Genomic DNA, 13260 nt, shown 5'->3' on the forward strand with positions numbered 1-13260 from the left:
TTTCTCTTGAGGGTTTATAGAATTTATTTAGTTCTTAATAAAAATAATACAGATCCTTATGTAAACCAGTATTCAAATCAAAATCTGAGTTTCAAAAAATTTCTTCCCATGTCTTAAGAAATGGATGCTTGGGATAGAGATGTAAGCGCGTGTTCTGAACATTCAAGGACCTTGTTAAATTCCACATTGCACTTCTGTTCAAATAAAATTTAAGAGTCCTTTGCTTTATAAGCTCATCCCAGGCATTTATTGCAGACAGCAGATCTCAGGTTGCACTATGGTAAAGATGTTCCTGTCTCTAGGTGAAGAAATATGTGGGAACTAATAGACTGCAAATGAAACAGCCTTGGGCAGTGAGCAGATGCGTACTAATGAACTCTGGATCTACATTTGGGTGAATTTTGACCCTCACACCTCCACCCCACACAACACGACTCACATTTTCATTTATTCAACACTTTACCAATCGTTCTATTTCTGGATTATTTCCATTTAGGTAAGGCAATTTGTGATTGCAGATATATCGGGGTACGGCTTTCTGAGAGCTGGAAGCTGATCGGGGAGAAGGATTTTATAGCGGTGCCTGCATCTCTCTATGGGGAACAGACCCTGCCACAGAATAGGATGCTCTTTGTTTGATTGTGCCTGATAAAGAAAAGGAAAGGATGGTCAGCGAAGAATCTGGGTGACCTCATTGCACATCGCACCATCATGATGGCTCCAGTGGCAGCTGCTGCCTCTGTGCCTTCCTCATTGACCTCCACAAAGGACTGGTGCACGACTGTGGACAGGGCCAGATCTCCTCTGCTGGACATGCCGGTGAAATCGGCCCTGCCTTCTTCAAAGGCATCACTCATGCCCAAACGGATAAGGACAGACTTCAAGTCGTAGTTCTCTTGCAGTTTGAACCTGGGAAGGAAAACCTCCACCTCGGTACTGTCCATCATGTCCGGGTTGGTCCAATCCGCAAATTTCTCATAGGAAAGTTCCTTTTCCACCTGGGAACAAGAGTTGCTCAGCATTAGGTCTGGGAGATAGCTCAGCTGGGCACAGTTACCCTAGCTCCTCCATGCCCTCCATCCCCTCCCCTGATGGTTGACTGGCAGGAGCAGAACAAGAGAAGTTCAGCTTGGACACTGGGTCCATACTTCTCCACTCCTCCAGATTTATCCTCCTTTATCTGCTTGGACAGAGAATAATGATGATGGTGGTATTTGTTAAGCACTTACTATTAAGCACTTACTATGTGTCAAGCGCTGTTCTAAGCGCTGGAGTAGATACAAACTAATCAGGCTGGACACAGTCCCTGTCCCACATGGGATTCACCGTCTCAATCCCCATTTTACAAATGAGGTAACTGAGGCTCAGAAAAGTGAAATGACCTGCCCAAGGTACAGAGCAGACAAGGGGCAGAGCCGGGATTAGAACCCAGGTCCTTCTGACTCCCAGGCCTGTGCTCTATCCACTAGACCACGCTGCTTCTCCGCTGTTTAAGACAGTGAGTGCCATGTGGGACACGGGCTGTGTCCAACCTGATTGGCTTGTATCTACCCCAGTGCTTAGTACAGTGCCTGGCACATAGTAAGTGCCTAAATACTGTAAATAAAAGTAAATAAAAATAACAATAGTAATTATTAGAGTGCTCTGGACAGCAGGTGCTCGAATGATTGCTTGATCAAGTTCTCGATGAATAATAATAATAATAATGTATTTGTTAAGCGCTTACTATGTGCCAAGCACTGTTCTAAGCACTAGTCATTTAGGGATGTTCATCTTGTCCAGGATCATCGCATCCCATTCCCTGCCCAATCTCACCGTGCTGAGGTCCGTGTTCTCATTTGGAAGCATAATAAGCATACTGAGCTCCTCACCAACATATGGGAGTTCCAGGATTTGGGTGGACACCTTTCCAATGTAGGTAAATTTAAAGGTAGCTTTCTTGTACATCATTTGAACTGGTTTTTCCTTACTCTAAAAAGAAAATAAAATCACAGAGTCAAAAACAGATTATTTAAAGAGGCAGACAGGAGTTCATTGTAACTTCCTAAAAATGATTATGTATGGGACCCAAATTCCGAAAGGGTCAGATGGGGAAAATATGAATTTCTGTGCTATGAAGTATTGGTACACATTTTAGCAACCACAGTCAATATTTTTCTCCACCTCATTTCTAAATCACAGCTGCATGAACATACAGAGGTTTCCCCTACCTTACTAATTTTAAAGGCCCTTTCACGGGTATTGTCTTTCTTAAACTCTTTGTCCCACTTTCCTTTGAAGTAGAGAGCGTTCACAAGAACCAGTTTGGTGAGTGGGTCAATGGATCCTGCAGATAACAGCTCTGAAATTTTTCCTTGAAAAGAAGAAAACAGATTTGTTGCTCAGACATATGCCCTTTGCAGGAAAACAGCAAGATATTTGCAGGACTAGGATTTAAATTGTACTAAATGTAAGGATTACAACCGGAATCAAATATTGGAAGACAAATTCTTCATCATTTCTTGAGCATTCCTGGGGAGGGGCGGTTCTATTTCAGGGTGCTTAGGTGGCTTTGGTTAGATGCACTCCACCCCCCTCAGAGGTGTCCCCTTGGAGTGGGGAGATAAGTCATAAAGGAAGCAGAGATTTGGTTTTTACATTGTGGAGCAGACTGCATGTAGAGCACGCTTAAACCAAACAAATATATGCCAATGGCAAGGGAAGTGTGAAATAACAGACAGTTCTGAACTAATCAGGGAAGTCTTCCAGGAGGAAAGGCAGGTGTTCTTGTCATTGGAGGCCGATTTCAAAGCTCTCCGATGGCAGGATATAGGTTGGATGGGGGTCTACAGGTCTACAAGTCTGCAGATCTACAAAGGTTGCTTACTTGTCAAAAAGGTTCAGGAAATGGACTGAAGGAATTTCTTACCTTCAGTTTTGCCTTCTACCCAAGCATTTATGTGTTCTCTGGATTTCTCAGATTCTTGAGCAAAGTTAACCTGTTCAAGCTCTGCATTATAAAACTTGAGACAGTCTTCTTTGAAAGACTAAGACAAACAAAATACACAAACAAAAATCATAAACCCAGATGGTTTTTAATTATGATTGTGAAAGTAAAATTTCATCCCGTTACTGAGAAAACTCACATTTTCTACATGTGCAAAACTACATGCACAAATAATATTTTCACTGTATGATTTGCTCTGTTATGCAATCCTCCTCTTGGAGAGATTAACTCATAAAATGAAAGTTCACAAAATGTTTTATTATTGTAATTGAGCCAATTTTTCTGGAAATGTTTATGTCATCCAGCAATATTACCCTCCACACTTCACCATACGGCTATTATCACTCCAACTTACAGAAAGGAAATCATAGCTCTTTTCTCCAAAGAGTCTGTTGGCAGTTTTAAGCACGTACTGTGTGCCCGATTTGTTAATTTCAGTGAGAAGGGCCTGCAAACCCTGGCGAAACTCTCCATCTTGGTTTAATGCAAGCACCTGTTGAAAAAAAGAAAATTAAAACCTTCAGCTCTGTCCTAATTTAAAAAACCACATACCTTTCTGCTGAAATTAACAGTCTTTTTCCTATCTTAATGCTGAAATAAAATGGTTTAAGGATAGGTTGGATTCTTGGATTCCAACAGGAAAGGGACACCACACGATGAACTATTTATCTCCATAAATAAATGGCAGTCGTCGTAACTATTGAGGCCTCGCAGTGAGCAAAGCACTGTGCCAAACACTGAGAAAGGGATTTAGGAGCTCTCTAGGGTCCTAACATCCTCTGAAGGAGGATGCTGAAGTTGTTTCCATGGTAGCCGTGGTAGTCTCAGGGGCTGGGTGAGAGCAGTTGCCCAGCCTCACGAAGAGAGGCACGTGCCCGTCTTGCCCCATCTGTGTGGCTCAGGGATCCCGCAGGGGTCCAGTTCTTGACCTAAAACCTGCCCAGTGCCCAAGTACCCCGGCTACTCCCACTGTCCCCTCAGACAGGCAGAGGGGTCCCTTCCTTTGGAAACCGGGGGCAAGAGGGTGAGAACTGGCTTCGATCCTCAGCTCCTCCTTCCCCGTGCCATCCACCCCCAGCTCTGTGCCCGGCAGAGATCCAGAAGTGGCAGTTGTTGAAGAACTTGTGAATAGCTTTCCCTCCCTCTTCTTCTCCTCCCAATCCCTCTTTCTCTCCTCTTCCTTCTCCCCAGGCCCTGCCCCACCACACCTAAAATGAAAAGTGGGAATTCTCCCCAGGCCCTGCCCCACCACACCTAAAATGAAAAGTGGGAACTCTACCAGGAATCCTTGATTCCAAACCGACACACCTACCTGTGCCATCTGAGCGGAGGTATTTTTTCTTGCTCCCTGGTAGACCATGGCCAGGGCAGAAAAGATACTCAGGGGAGAATAAAACACATTTTCCTGGGGGTCTTTTTCCCCTAGAATTTTCAAAAGGTTTAAGGCGAAGGTGCTGCTGGCTGCGGTGAGAGTACTCATAGTTTGAAGTCTACTATAAAAAAACAACAAAAAGGCGCTCTGTAAAATGCAAGGCTTAATCCGGCTTTAACCACCTATTCGTCTAGGTACCAGGGAGTAGGCTTTTTTGGACATCCCAAGAAGCAGTGTGGCCTAATGTTAATAATAATCATGGTATTTAAGTGCTTACTATGTGCCAGACACTGTACTAAGTACTGTGGTAGATACAAGCAAATTGTGCTGGACACAATCTCTGTCCTGCATGGGGCTCACAGACTTAATCCCCACTTTACAGATGAGGTAACTGAGACACAGAGAAATGAAGTGACTTGCCCAAGGCCACAGAGCAGACAAGTCATGGGGCTGGGATTAGAACCCATGACCTTCTGACTCCCAGGCTCTATCCACTATGCTATGCCATTTCCCTAGTGGAAAGAGCACGGGCCTGGGAGTCAGAGGACTTGGGTTCTAAACCTGGCTCTGCCAATTCCTCAACTGTAAGTATGGATTCAATATCTGTTCTCCCTCTTACTTAAGACTGTGAGCCCCCGCCACCCCGCCACCCCCGCCCCGTGGGACAGGGACTATGTCTGACCTAATTAACTTAATTACCCCAGCATGTAGAACAGTGTTTGACACATAGTAAGTGCTTAACAAGAACCATAAAACCAACAAAGAAATCTTTAATCTAGCATCATCATCATCCGTCCTTCTGGAGTATCCACTTTTCTGGGTGCAGAAAACTACTGGCAGTTTGGAAGCAGGAAGCAGTGTAGCCTAGTGGAAAGAGCACGGGCCTGAGAATCAGAGGATGTGGGTTCTAATCCCAGCTCTGATACATGTCTACTGTGTGACCTTGGGCCAGTCATTTCACCTCTCTGTGCCTCAGTTATCTCATCTGTAAAATGGAGATTAAGACAGTGAGCCCCATGTGGGACAGGGACAGTGACTATGTCCAACCTGACTACCTCCTATCTACCCTCATATCTAAGTGCTTATAACACATAAAAAAAAAATCTTTTTTTGCTGCGATTTTATATGGATTTTGCTGTTCCAATAATCAGGTCTCCACCAAGCATTCATTGGCTATGAATTCAGTTGAAGAAAATACAGACTGGATTTAATCCATAATTTAAACCTTTCTGCCTTATAGAGAGTTGATTTTTCTTTTGCCTTCCCAGCTTCCTATTTAGAAGCAAACCGGGTGGTACTGTGGCTAATGATTTACCGTCATTATAAAAAGTCCAGCTCAATCCTCTCCCTTGCTCAGATAGCAATAAATCAAACTATCAATATATCTGTACATACGGAGCCTGATAACACTGAGTCAGATAGAATGACGCACACCTCTTAATTATTCACTTGAATGAGCTGGAAGCCCAGTTTGGACTGGGGTAGTGCTCATGCCAGGGGAAAAGGTTTACACGGGAAAGGATAAAAGCAGCATTATCCCACCGGCTCCACTTCCCATATTTCCAAAAAATATGTCAGTAATTTCATCTTGACACTCTCCCCATGCCCTTCTTCCATGGGTTGGCTGCTTTAAAAGCTTCTCCATAGAGCTGTTGTAAAAGTGAAACTCCAACTAAACACATGATATGACAGGGACAACCATTTGCTGGGTATTAGAGAAAAAAATGGCTTGTAAAAATAAATGACACTTTAGGAAAATCAACGACCCACCCCCATCCCTGTAGCACCTCTGCACATATGTTTTAACTATATTGCTTCCCCGCATTTGTAATTTATTCTAGTGTCTGTCTCCCCTACTAGGCTGTAAACTCATTGAGCACAGGGATCATGTCTACCAACTGTACAATACTCTCCCAAGCACTTAGTACAGTGCTCTGCACATAATGAAGTACCCAATAAATACAGCTGATTTCAGAGTAAAGCGCTTAGTACAGTGTTTTACGCATAATACGTGCTCAATAAATACCACTGATTGATTAAAGCAGAGGCCTAGGGGAAAGAGCAAGGGCCTGGGAGTCAGAGGACCTGGGTTCTAATCCCAGTTTTGCCACTTGCCTGTTGTATAACCTTGGACAAGCTACTTAACCTCTCTGTGCCTTAATTTTCTCTTCTGTAAAATGGGGATTCAATACTCGCTCTCCCTCCTACTTAGACAGTGGGCCCACTGAGGGAAACGGGCTGTTTCTGACATGAATATCTTGGATCTACTCCAACACTAAGGACATTCCTCAGTAGGGCTTAAATACTGCAATTATTGTAATTATTATTAGTACTGTTATTTTAAACCAAATTAGGATTTGGGCCTTCAAGCCTGCAAAAATAAACTAGTACTGGGTTAAAGGCATCTTTCCACAACAGCTGCAGTAAGAGTAGCTTGACGATAAAAGATGCAATAATTTCCAAGGGGCAAGTGATAGACTTAAGCTCAATTCTCTAAGGAACCGAGAGTAAAATCGAGAGCTTTTATATTAATCTGGGAGAGGGGAGGGGAAGAAGGGAGGTAGTTTTGCTAAAGAACTCTGCACACAGTAAGTACTCAATAAATACCACTGATGATAATGAAAGCTAGTACATTTTAAATCTTGCTCGACTTAAAGTCCACTGTATGAATTTCTATTTGCATTAAGGCTTTCAAAAGTCATATAATTCTCATAAATCTGTGACTTATACTTTGTTGCTATAACTAAGAATTCCGGGCCTACCACGTATTCATGATTCACTTCCCTGGTTACAAAGGAGAAAAAGGAAGGAGGAGCATGAGGGAGTGGGCTTTGGGGGAAGAGAGTTGGCAGAGCTACAGATGGCAACTTCCCCATGTAAAACAAGGCTTCATCACCATCAGGTAGTTTCCACTCCCCAGACACAGAGGAAGAAAAATCAAAAGCAACTGGGAAGAGAAATGGCAAGTCCTGAAACCATTAAGGACAAACTGCAGAGGGCAAAAACTGATTACCACGTTTATACATTATTTTTCAAATGAAGCTCTTTGACTTCATATCCACAGACTCTCTGGAAGATTTAAAAACAAAGATCAACAATCTGCAAAACAATCCTTTCAGATCAGTAGTCCCCAAGGGAAATTAAAGAAAAAAGAAACCGGTGCTATGGTACCAGAACAAAGAGCAGTTGTTTACTGGAAAGTCTCCGCTCAGTTGTTGCTGCTAGGATTTTGGGGTGGGGACTTTATATTAAGGATTGGTGGTAATCTGCCATGGAATAAACAGCACATTCAGATCCTGAAACCTCTCTCAATCTAGAGAGGGTGTTGAGAAACTACAAATCATTTCTTCCTAGCATGGCTAATTTACTTTACTTTTAAAGGGGTGCATTTCAGTAAAGTGCATTGCTCTCTGATCTTTACTAACTTTGATACCAACTGCAAAATCTTGATCTACAGGCTAGTCACTGAAGATCACACCCAACTAGTATATGCGCTGATAAGTGATCCAGTGACATGTTAATATTATTGTGACAGATCAAGGGTGCAATATACCCTTAACCAAAGGTTACTGGCCATATTTCTTTTCAGGGTGAATCCAGGAACCAACCTGAGCTCCCTAAACGGCCCCGACCAGGGAAGACCAGGATTCAATTAGTGATCGAAAGCCTGAATTTGCACTTGCCCTGATGCACTCTGGGAGTTGATGACCATCTACACACTATGGGGAAAAAAATTCCATAATTCTCCAATAATAATTATGGTATTTAAGCGTTTACTATGTGCAAAGCACAGTGCTAAGCACTGGGGTTGATACGAGGTAATCAGGTTGTCCCACATGGGGCTCACAGCCTTAATCCCCATTTTACAGGTGAGGGAACTGAGGCACAGAGAAGTGACTTGCCCAAAGTCACACAGCAAATAAGTGGCAGAACTGGGATTCAAACCCATGACCTCTGACTCCCAAGGCCGGGCTCTTTCCACTATGCCACACTGCTCCAAGAGTGTTCAGCCTCTGACCCAATGCATTCATCTCCCCTTTAAGGAACCATGACAGCAGAGCTGACCTTCTTGAGCAGTAGGCCTTATGCAAAACTCAGCCTTATTGCAAAATACATTTAGGATTTTGACAACAAACTGATTTGAAAGGGCGTAATTTAATTTAGTTTGCAAGTAACTGTCTGTGGGCTTCCAACATGGGGCTACGGGAAGTTTCCTGTTGTAGATTCACACCCAGCTGTGAACATTTAAACAGTTATTACCAAACTTCTCACAAAACAACATCAAAAATAAACCAAATTCTAAATAACTCAATTTTAATATAACCAATGAGGTTCCAGCCTAGGGGAGGAGAGGGGGGCAGCAGATAGACCCAGATTTTCCTGTTCTTTTTTTTTTTTACTTTTAACTTTCATTACCCAGGTGATGACACCAAATAGAGAAGGGCCAAAAATGTCCCCTTCTCCTTCCTGCGGGGTCATCGGAGGGGTAAATGGCTCAATCCAGCCTTCGGCCATCTCTCAGGCCCAGCCGATGCAGAGCCTGAAATGAACTTTTAAACTTACGGGAAGCCAAATGCCAGTTATGAACTCCCTTATGTTTGGGAAAAGAGCAACTGGAAACATTTGGATAATTCCATTTCGTCATATTTTGGAATGTTCCTCACAATTAGTGCTGCTCTAACTGCTAAGCCATGCTGCCTTAGATTGTAAATTTGTTGTGGGCAGGGAAGGTGCCTGTTTATTGTTGCATTGTACTCCCCCAAGTGCTTAGTACAGTGCTTTTCACACAGTAAGTCTCAATAAATGACTGAATGAACTGAATGAGTGAATAATAATAATTATTGTACCTGTTAAACACTTACTACGTGCCAAGCACTGGGGTAAATACAAGGTAATGAGTGTGTCTCTCGTGGGGCTCACAGTCTTAATCTCCATTTTCGGATGAGGTAACTGAGGCACAGAGAAGTTAATAGGCTTGCCCAAAGTCACACAGCTGACAAGAGGCAGAGCCAGGATTAGAAACCTGGTCCTTCTGACTCCCAAACCCATGCTCTATCCATTAGACCACGCTGCTTCTCTATCACAAATGTTATTGCAAACCTCAAAACTAGGCTCTGAATGGAAGGTGTCTATCAACTCTGTTATAGTGTCCTCTCCCAATAACAATAAATAATAATTCTGGTATTTAAGCGCTTACTATGTGCCAGGCACTGTACTAAGTGCTGGGGTGGATCCAAGCAAATCGGGTTGGACACAGGCCTTGTCTAAAAGGGGGCTCACATTCCCAATCCCTATTTTACAGATGAGGTTACTGAGGCCCAGAGAAGTTCATTCATTCATTCAATCGCATTTATTGAGAGCTTAACTGTGTGCAGAGCACTGTTCTAAACGCTCGGGAAGTACAATACAGCAAATAAAGAGAGACAATCGGGCTTTGCCCAAGATCACACAGCGGAGCCGGAATCAGAACCCGAGTTCTTCTGACTCCCAGTTCTGTGCTATATAATAATAATAACAATAATGACGATGGTATTTATTAAGCATTTGCTATGTGCCAAGCACTGTTCTAAGCGCTAGGGTAGTTACAAGGTAATTAGGTTATCCAACGTGGGGCTCACAGTCTTCATCTGCATTTTACAGATGAGGTCCCTGAGGCCCAGAGAAGTTTAGTGACCGGCCCAAAGTCACCCAGCAGACTTCATTCATTCATTCGTTCATTCAATCGTATTTAGTGTGCGCTTACTCTGTGCAGAGCACTGTGCTAAGCGCTTGGAATGTAAAATTCGGCAACAGATAGAGACCATCCCTGCCCCAAAACGGTCTCACAGTCTAAACGGGGGAGAGAGACAGCAAAGCAAAACAAAACAAACCAAGTAGTCTGGCGAAAGTCACTTAACTTCTCTGGGCCTCAGTTCCCTCATCTGTAAAATGGGGATTAAGCCTGTGAGCCTCATGTGGGGCGACCTGATTACCCTGTATCTACATCAGCGATTAGATCAGTGCTCTGCACAGAGTAAGCGCTTCACAAATACCAACATTATTATATCGTCGAGATAAATAGAATCATAAATTCATTCATTCAGTATGCATTCATTCAGGCATTCATTCTGTAGTATTTATTGAGCGCTTACTGTGTGCAGAGCACTGTACTAAGCGCTTGGAATGGACAATTGGGCAGCAGATAGAGACCATCCCTGCCCAGTGACGACGGGCTCACGGTCTAAAGGGGGGGGCCAGACAGCCGAGCAAAACAAAACAAAAACTAAGACAACATCATCAAGATAAATAGAATCAAGGAGATAGAGATATACACATCATTAACAAAATAGAGTAATAAATAATATATGCAAATACGCAGAGTGCTGGGGGGAGGGGAAAGAGGAAGTGCAGGGGGCAGGAGAAGGAGGAGCAGAGAGAAAGGGGGGCTCAGTCTGGGGGAGGTGACAAGGGGGGGGAGTCGGGATTAGAACCCACGTCCTTCTGCCCCCCCCCCGAGCCCGTGCTCTGGCCCCTAGGCCACGGCGCTTCGCACAGTGCTCTGCACCCAGGAAATAGGGGGGCAGGACTGTGCGCCACGGCCCCCGAGGCCCACGTTGTGCGAAGCGCTCCGCGCAGGCCGGCTCCCCACCACCCCGCGCCTTCACCCACCGGCTGGTCCTTTGCAGGTCCTGGGATCGGGAAGAGGCTGGAAGAGGGCCGGGAGCGGGAAGAGGCTGGAAGAGGGCCGAGCTCGGGAGTGGCCGAGGCGGCGGAGTCACAGCTTTTAAAGGGACCCACCAACAGTGGGAAGAGCTCCGGGTTGGGGAGTCAGAGGGCGTGGGTTCGAATTCCGACCCGACGCATTCCTGCCCACCGCTGACCCCTCGCCCATTGCCTCCGGCCTGGTACCCCCTCCCTTCCTCAAATCCTACAATTACTCACCACCCCCTTAAAGCCTTATTGAAGACCCACCTCCTCCAAGAGGCCTTCCCAGGCTAAGCCCCACTTTTCCTCATCTCCTCCTCCCTTCTCTGCCTCGCTCCCTTTGTTCTTTCCCCCTCCCAGCCCCACAGCACTTATATCTGTATTTTTATTCATTTGTATTGATGTCTTTCCCCCCACTGCTAGCCTGTAAGCTCATTGTGGGCAGGGAATGTGACTAATGTTGCATTTCATTTATATTAATGTCTGTCTCTCCCCTTCTAGACTCATTGGGGGCAGGAAATGTGTCCGTTTATGGTTGTATTGTATTCTCCCAGGCGCTTAATAGAGTGCTCTGCACACAAGTGCTCAATAAGTAGAATCGAATGAACTGTAATGATAATAAAATAATAACAACAACAATAAGCACTACGTCTCAATCACTATCTACTAAGCGCTGGGGTAGATAGGAGATAGTCATCGGGTCCCATAAGGAGCTCACAGTTTAAATGGGAGGGAGAAAGGATGGCTCAACCTACTTCCTAGGCTAGGTCCCACTGAGGAGCTAACAGTTAATATTAGTGATGGGATTTGTTCAGCGTCTACTTTGTGCCAGGCACTGTACTAAGCCCCGGGATAATAATTCCTTTATTTCTAGGTGGCGCTTTTATTACCAAAGAGCCCTACACTATTTATTTACTCCTTGGAAGGTAGGGTTCAGGTATTATTGCCCCCAATTTACAGCTGGGGAAGGTGAGGCATGGGGAGGTTAAGGGACTTACCCAAGGCCACACAGAGAATGGGTGGCAGAGCTTTCAGGCCTGCCGCTCTTCCATTGTGCCACAAAAACTGGCTGGGGGAGGACATTTCTTCCTTTTCCTCAGTCCCCCCGCTCCAGAAAATCCAGCGGGTCAAAGGAGGGAGGATGTGGGGCCACCTTAACAGCTTGGGAGAGCTACATCGGATTGTAATTATTATCCTGGCCCTGGGCCTCGAAAACAATCCGGCCAGAAATGGGATTTTCCGCCCAGCGTTGCCTTTTTGGACAGTCCTCTGCCTCCACCCCCTGGCACAACTCGTTCCTGCACTTTTTTCGGTTGTCTTTCGGATGTCCAACTTGGTTCCCTGGTCTATCTGGGAAACTATCCAAGCTTGTCGCGTAAACAGAGACCACCACCCCATAGACTGTGGCAGAGGATGAGCCTTCTTCTCACACTAGGGCTCCTGGGGGCCGTAAATTTTCATCTTAATCTTTAATGATCTTTAAAGCAGTCCACCACCTTGTCCCCTCCTTCCTCACCTCGCTTCCCTCCTTCTACACCCCAGGCGGCACACTTCGCTCCTCTGGTGGCCCTAACTTTCTCACTGGGCCCCCATCTCTACTATCTGGTCGCCAACCTCTCGCCCATATCCCGCCTCTGGCCTGGAACTCCCTCCCTCCTCAAATCCCGACAGGCAATGACTCTCTCCCTGCTTCACAGTCTTATTGAAGGCCCATCTCCTCCAAGAGGCCTTCCCAGACTAAGCCCCACTTTTCCTCATCTCCCACTCCCTTCTGTGTCACCCTGACTTGCTCCTTTTGCTGTCCCCCCTCCCAGCCCCACAATACTTCTGTACCTATCTGTATTTTTATTTGTATTGACATCTGTCCCCCCACTGCCAGACTGTAAGCTCATTGTGGGCAGGGAATGTGACTAATGTTGCATTTGTACTCTCTCAAGCACTTGGTACAGTGCTCTGCCCAAAGTAAGTGCTCAATAAATATGATTGAATAATTATAATAATGATCTATGTTAAGGGCTTATTACTACCATATTTGTTACATGCCTTACTATGTGACAGGCACCGTTGAGTACTTGGAAAGCAGTACGGTGTAGTAGAGAAGCAGCGTGGCTCAGTGGAAAGAGCATGGGCTTTGGAGTCAGGGCTCATGAGTTTGAATCCCAGCTCTGCCACTTGTCAGCTATGTGACTGTGGGCAAGTTACTTAACTTCTCTGTGCC

General features: G+C 45.0%; 1 protein-coding gene across 3 annotated transcripts; it reads right to left on the minus strand.

Moving 5' to 3' along the window:
• Nucleotides 1-12143, minus strand: LOC100074025 (serpin B6-like). 3 transcript variants are annotated; one of them, XM_003429637.5, is made up of 7 exons: nucleotides 12041-12143; nucleotides 4299-4479; nucleotides 3342-3479; nucleotides 2909-3026; nucleotides 2211-2353; nucleotides 1816-1971; nucleotides 1-998 (listed from the first exon to the last, which is right to left on the minus strand). In XM_003429637.5, the coding sequence occupies exons 2-7, from the start codon at nucleotides 4464-4466 to the stop codon at nucleotides 594-596; spliced, it is 1128 nt and encodes a 375-aa protein (XP_003429685.2). In that variant the 5' UTR covers nucleotides 4467-4479; nucleotides 12041-12143; the 3' UTR covers nucleotides 1-593. The 3 variants fall into 3 exon arrangements, with proteins under 3 accessions (XP_003429685.2, XP_007659849.2, XP_001505689.2); XM_007661659.3 differs by lacking the exon at nucleotides 12041-12143 and adding an exon at nucleotides 11007-11143; XM_001505639.5 differs by lacking the exon at nucleotides 12041-12143 and adding an exon at nucleotides 11007-11116 and having other exon boundaries at nucleotides 4299-4476.
• Nucleotides 12144-13260: the final 1117 nt, after the last annotated feature.

This window comes from Ornithorhynchus anatinus, chromosome X3 (assembly GCF_004115215.2).
Source record: "Ornithorhynchus anatinus isolate Pmale09 chromosome X3, mOrnAna1.pri.v4, whole genome shotgun sequence".
NCBI classification, from domain to species: domain Eukaryota; kingdom Metazoa; phylum Chordata; class Mammalia; order Monotremata; family Ornithorhynchidae; genus Ornithorhynchus; species Ornithorhynchus anatinus.

Excerpts from the sequence above, each read along its gene's own strand:
- LOC100074025 (XM_003429637.5), bottom strand. The coding sequence starts at position 4,466 with ATGAGTACTCTCACCGCAGCCAGCAGCACCTTCGCCTTAAACCTTTTG. Across the intron at positions 3,480-4,298 it reads CCTCCGCTCAGATGGCACAG|GTGCTTGCATTAAACCAAGA; the intron begins GTAGGTGTGTCG and ends TTTTTTCAACAG. Across the intron at positions 3,027-3,341 it reads AGAGCTATGATTTCCTTTCT|TCTTTCAAAGAAGACTGTCT; the intron begins GTAAGTTGGAGT and ends TGTTTGTCTTAG.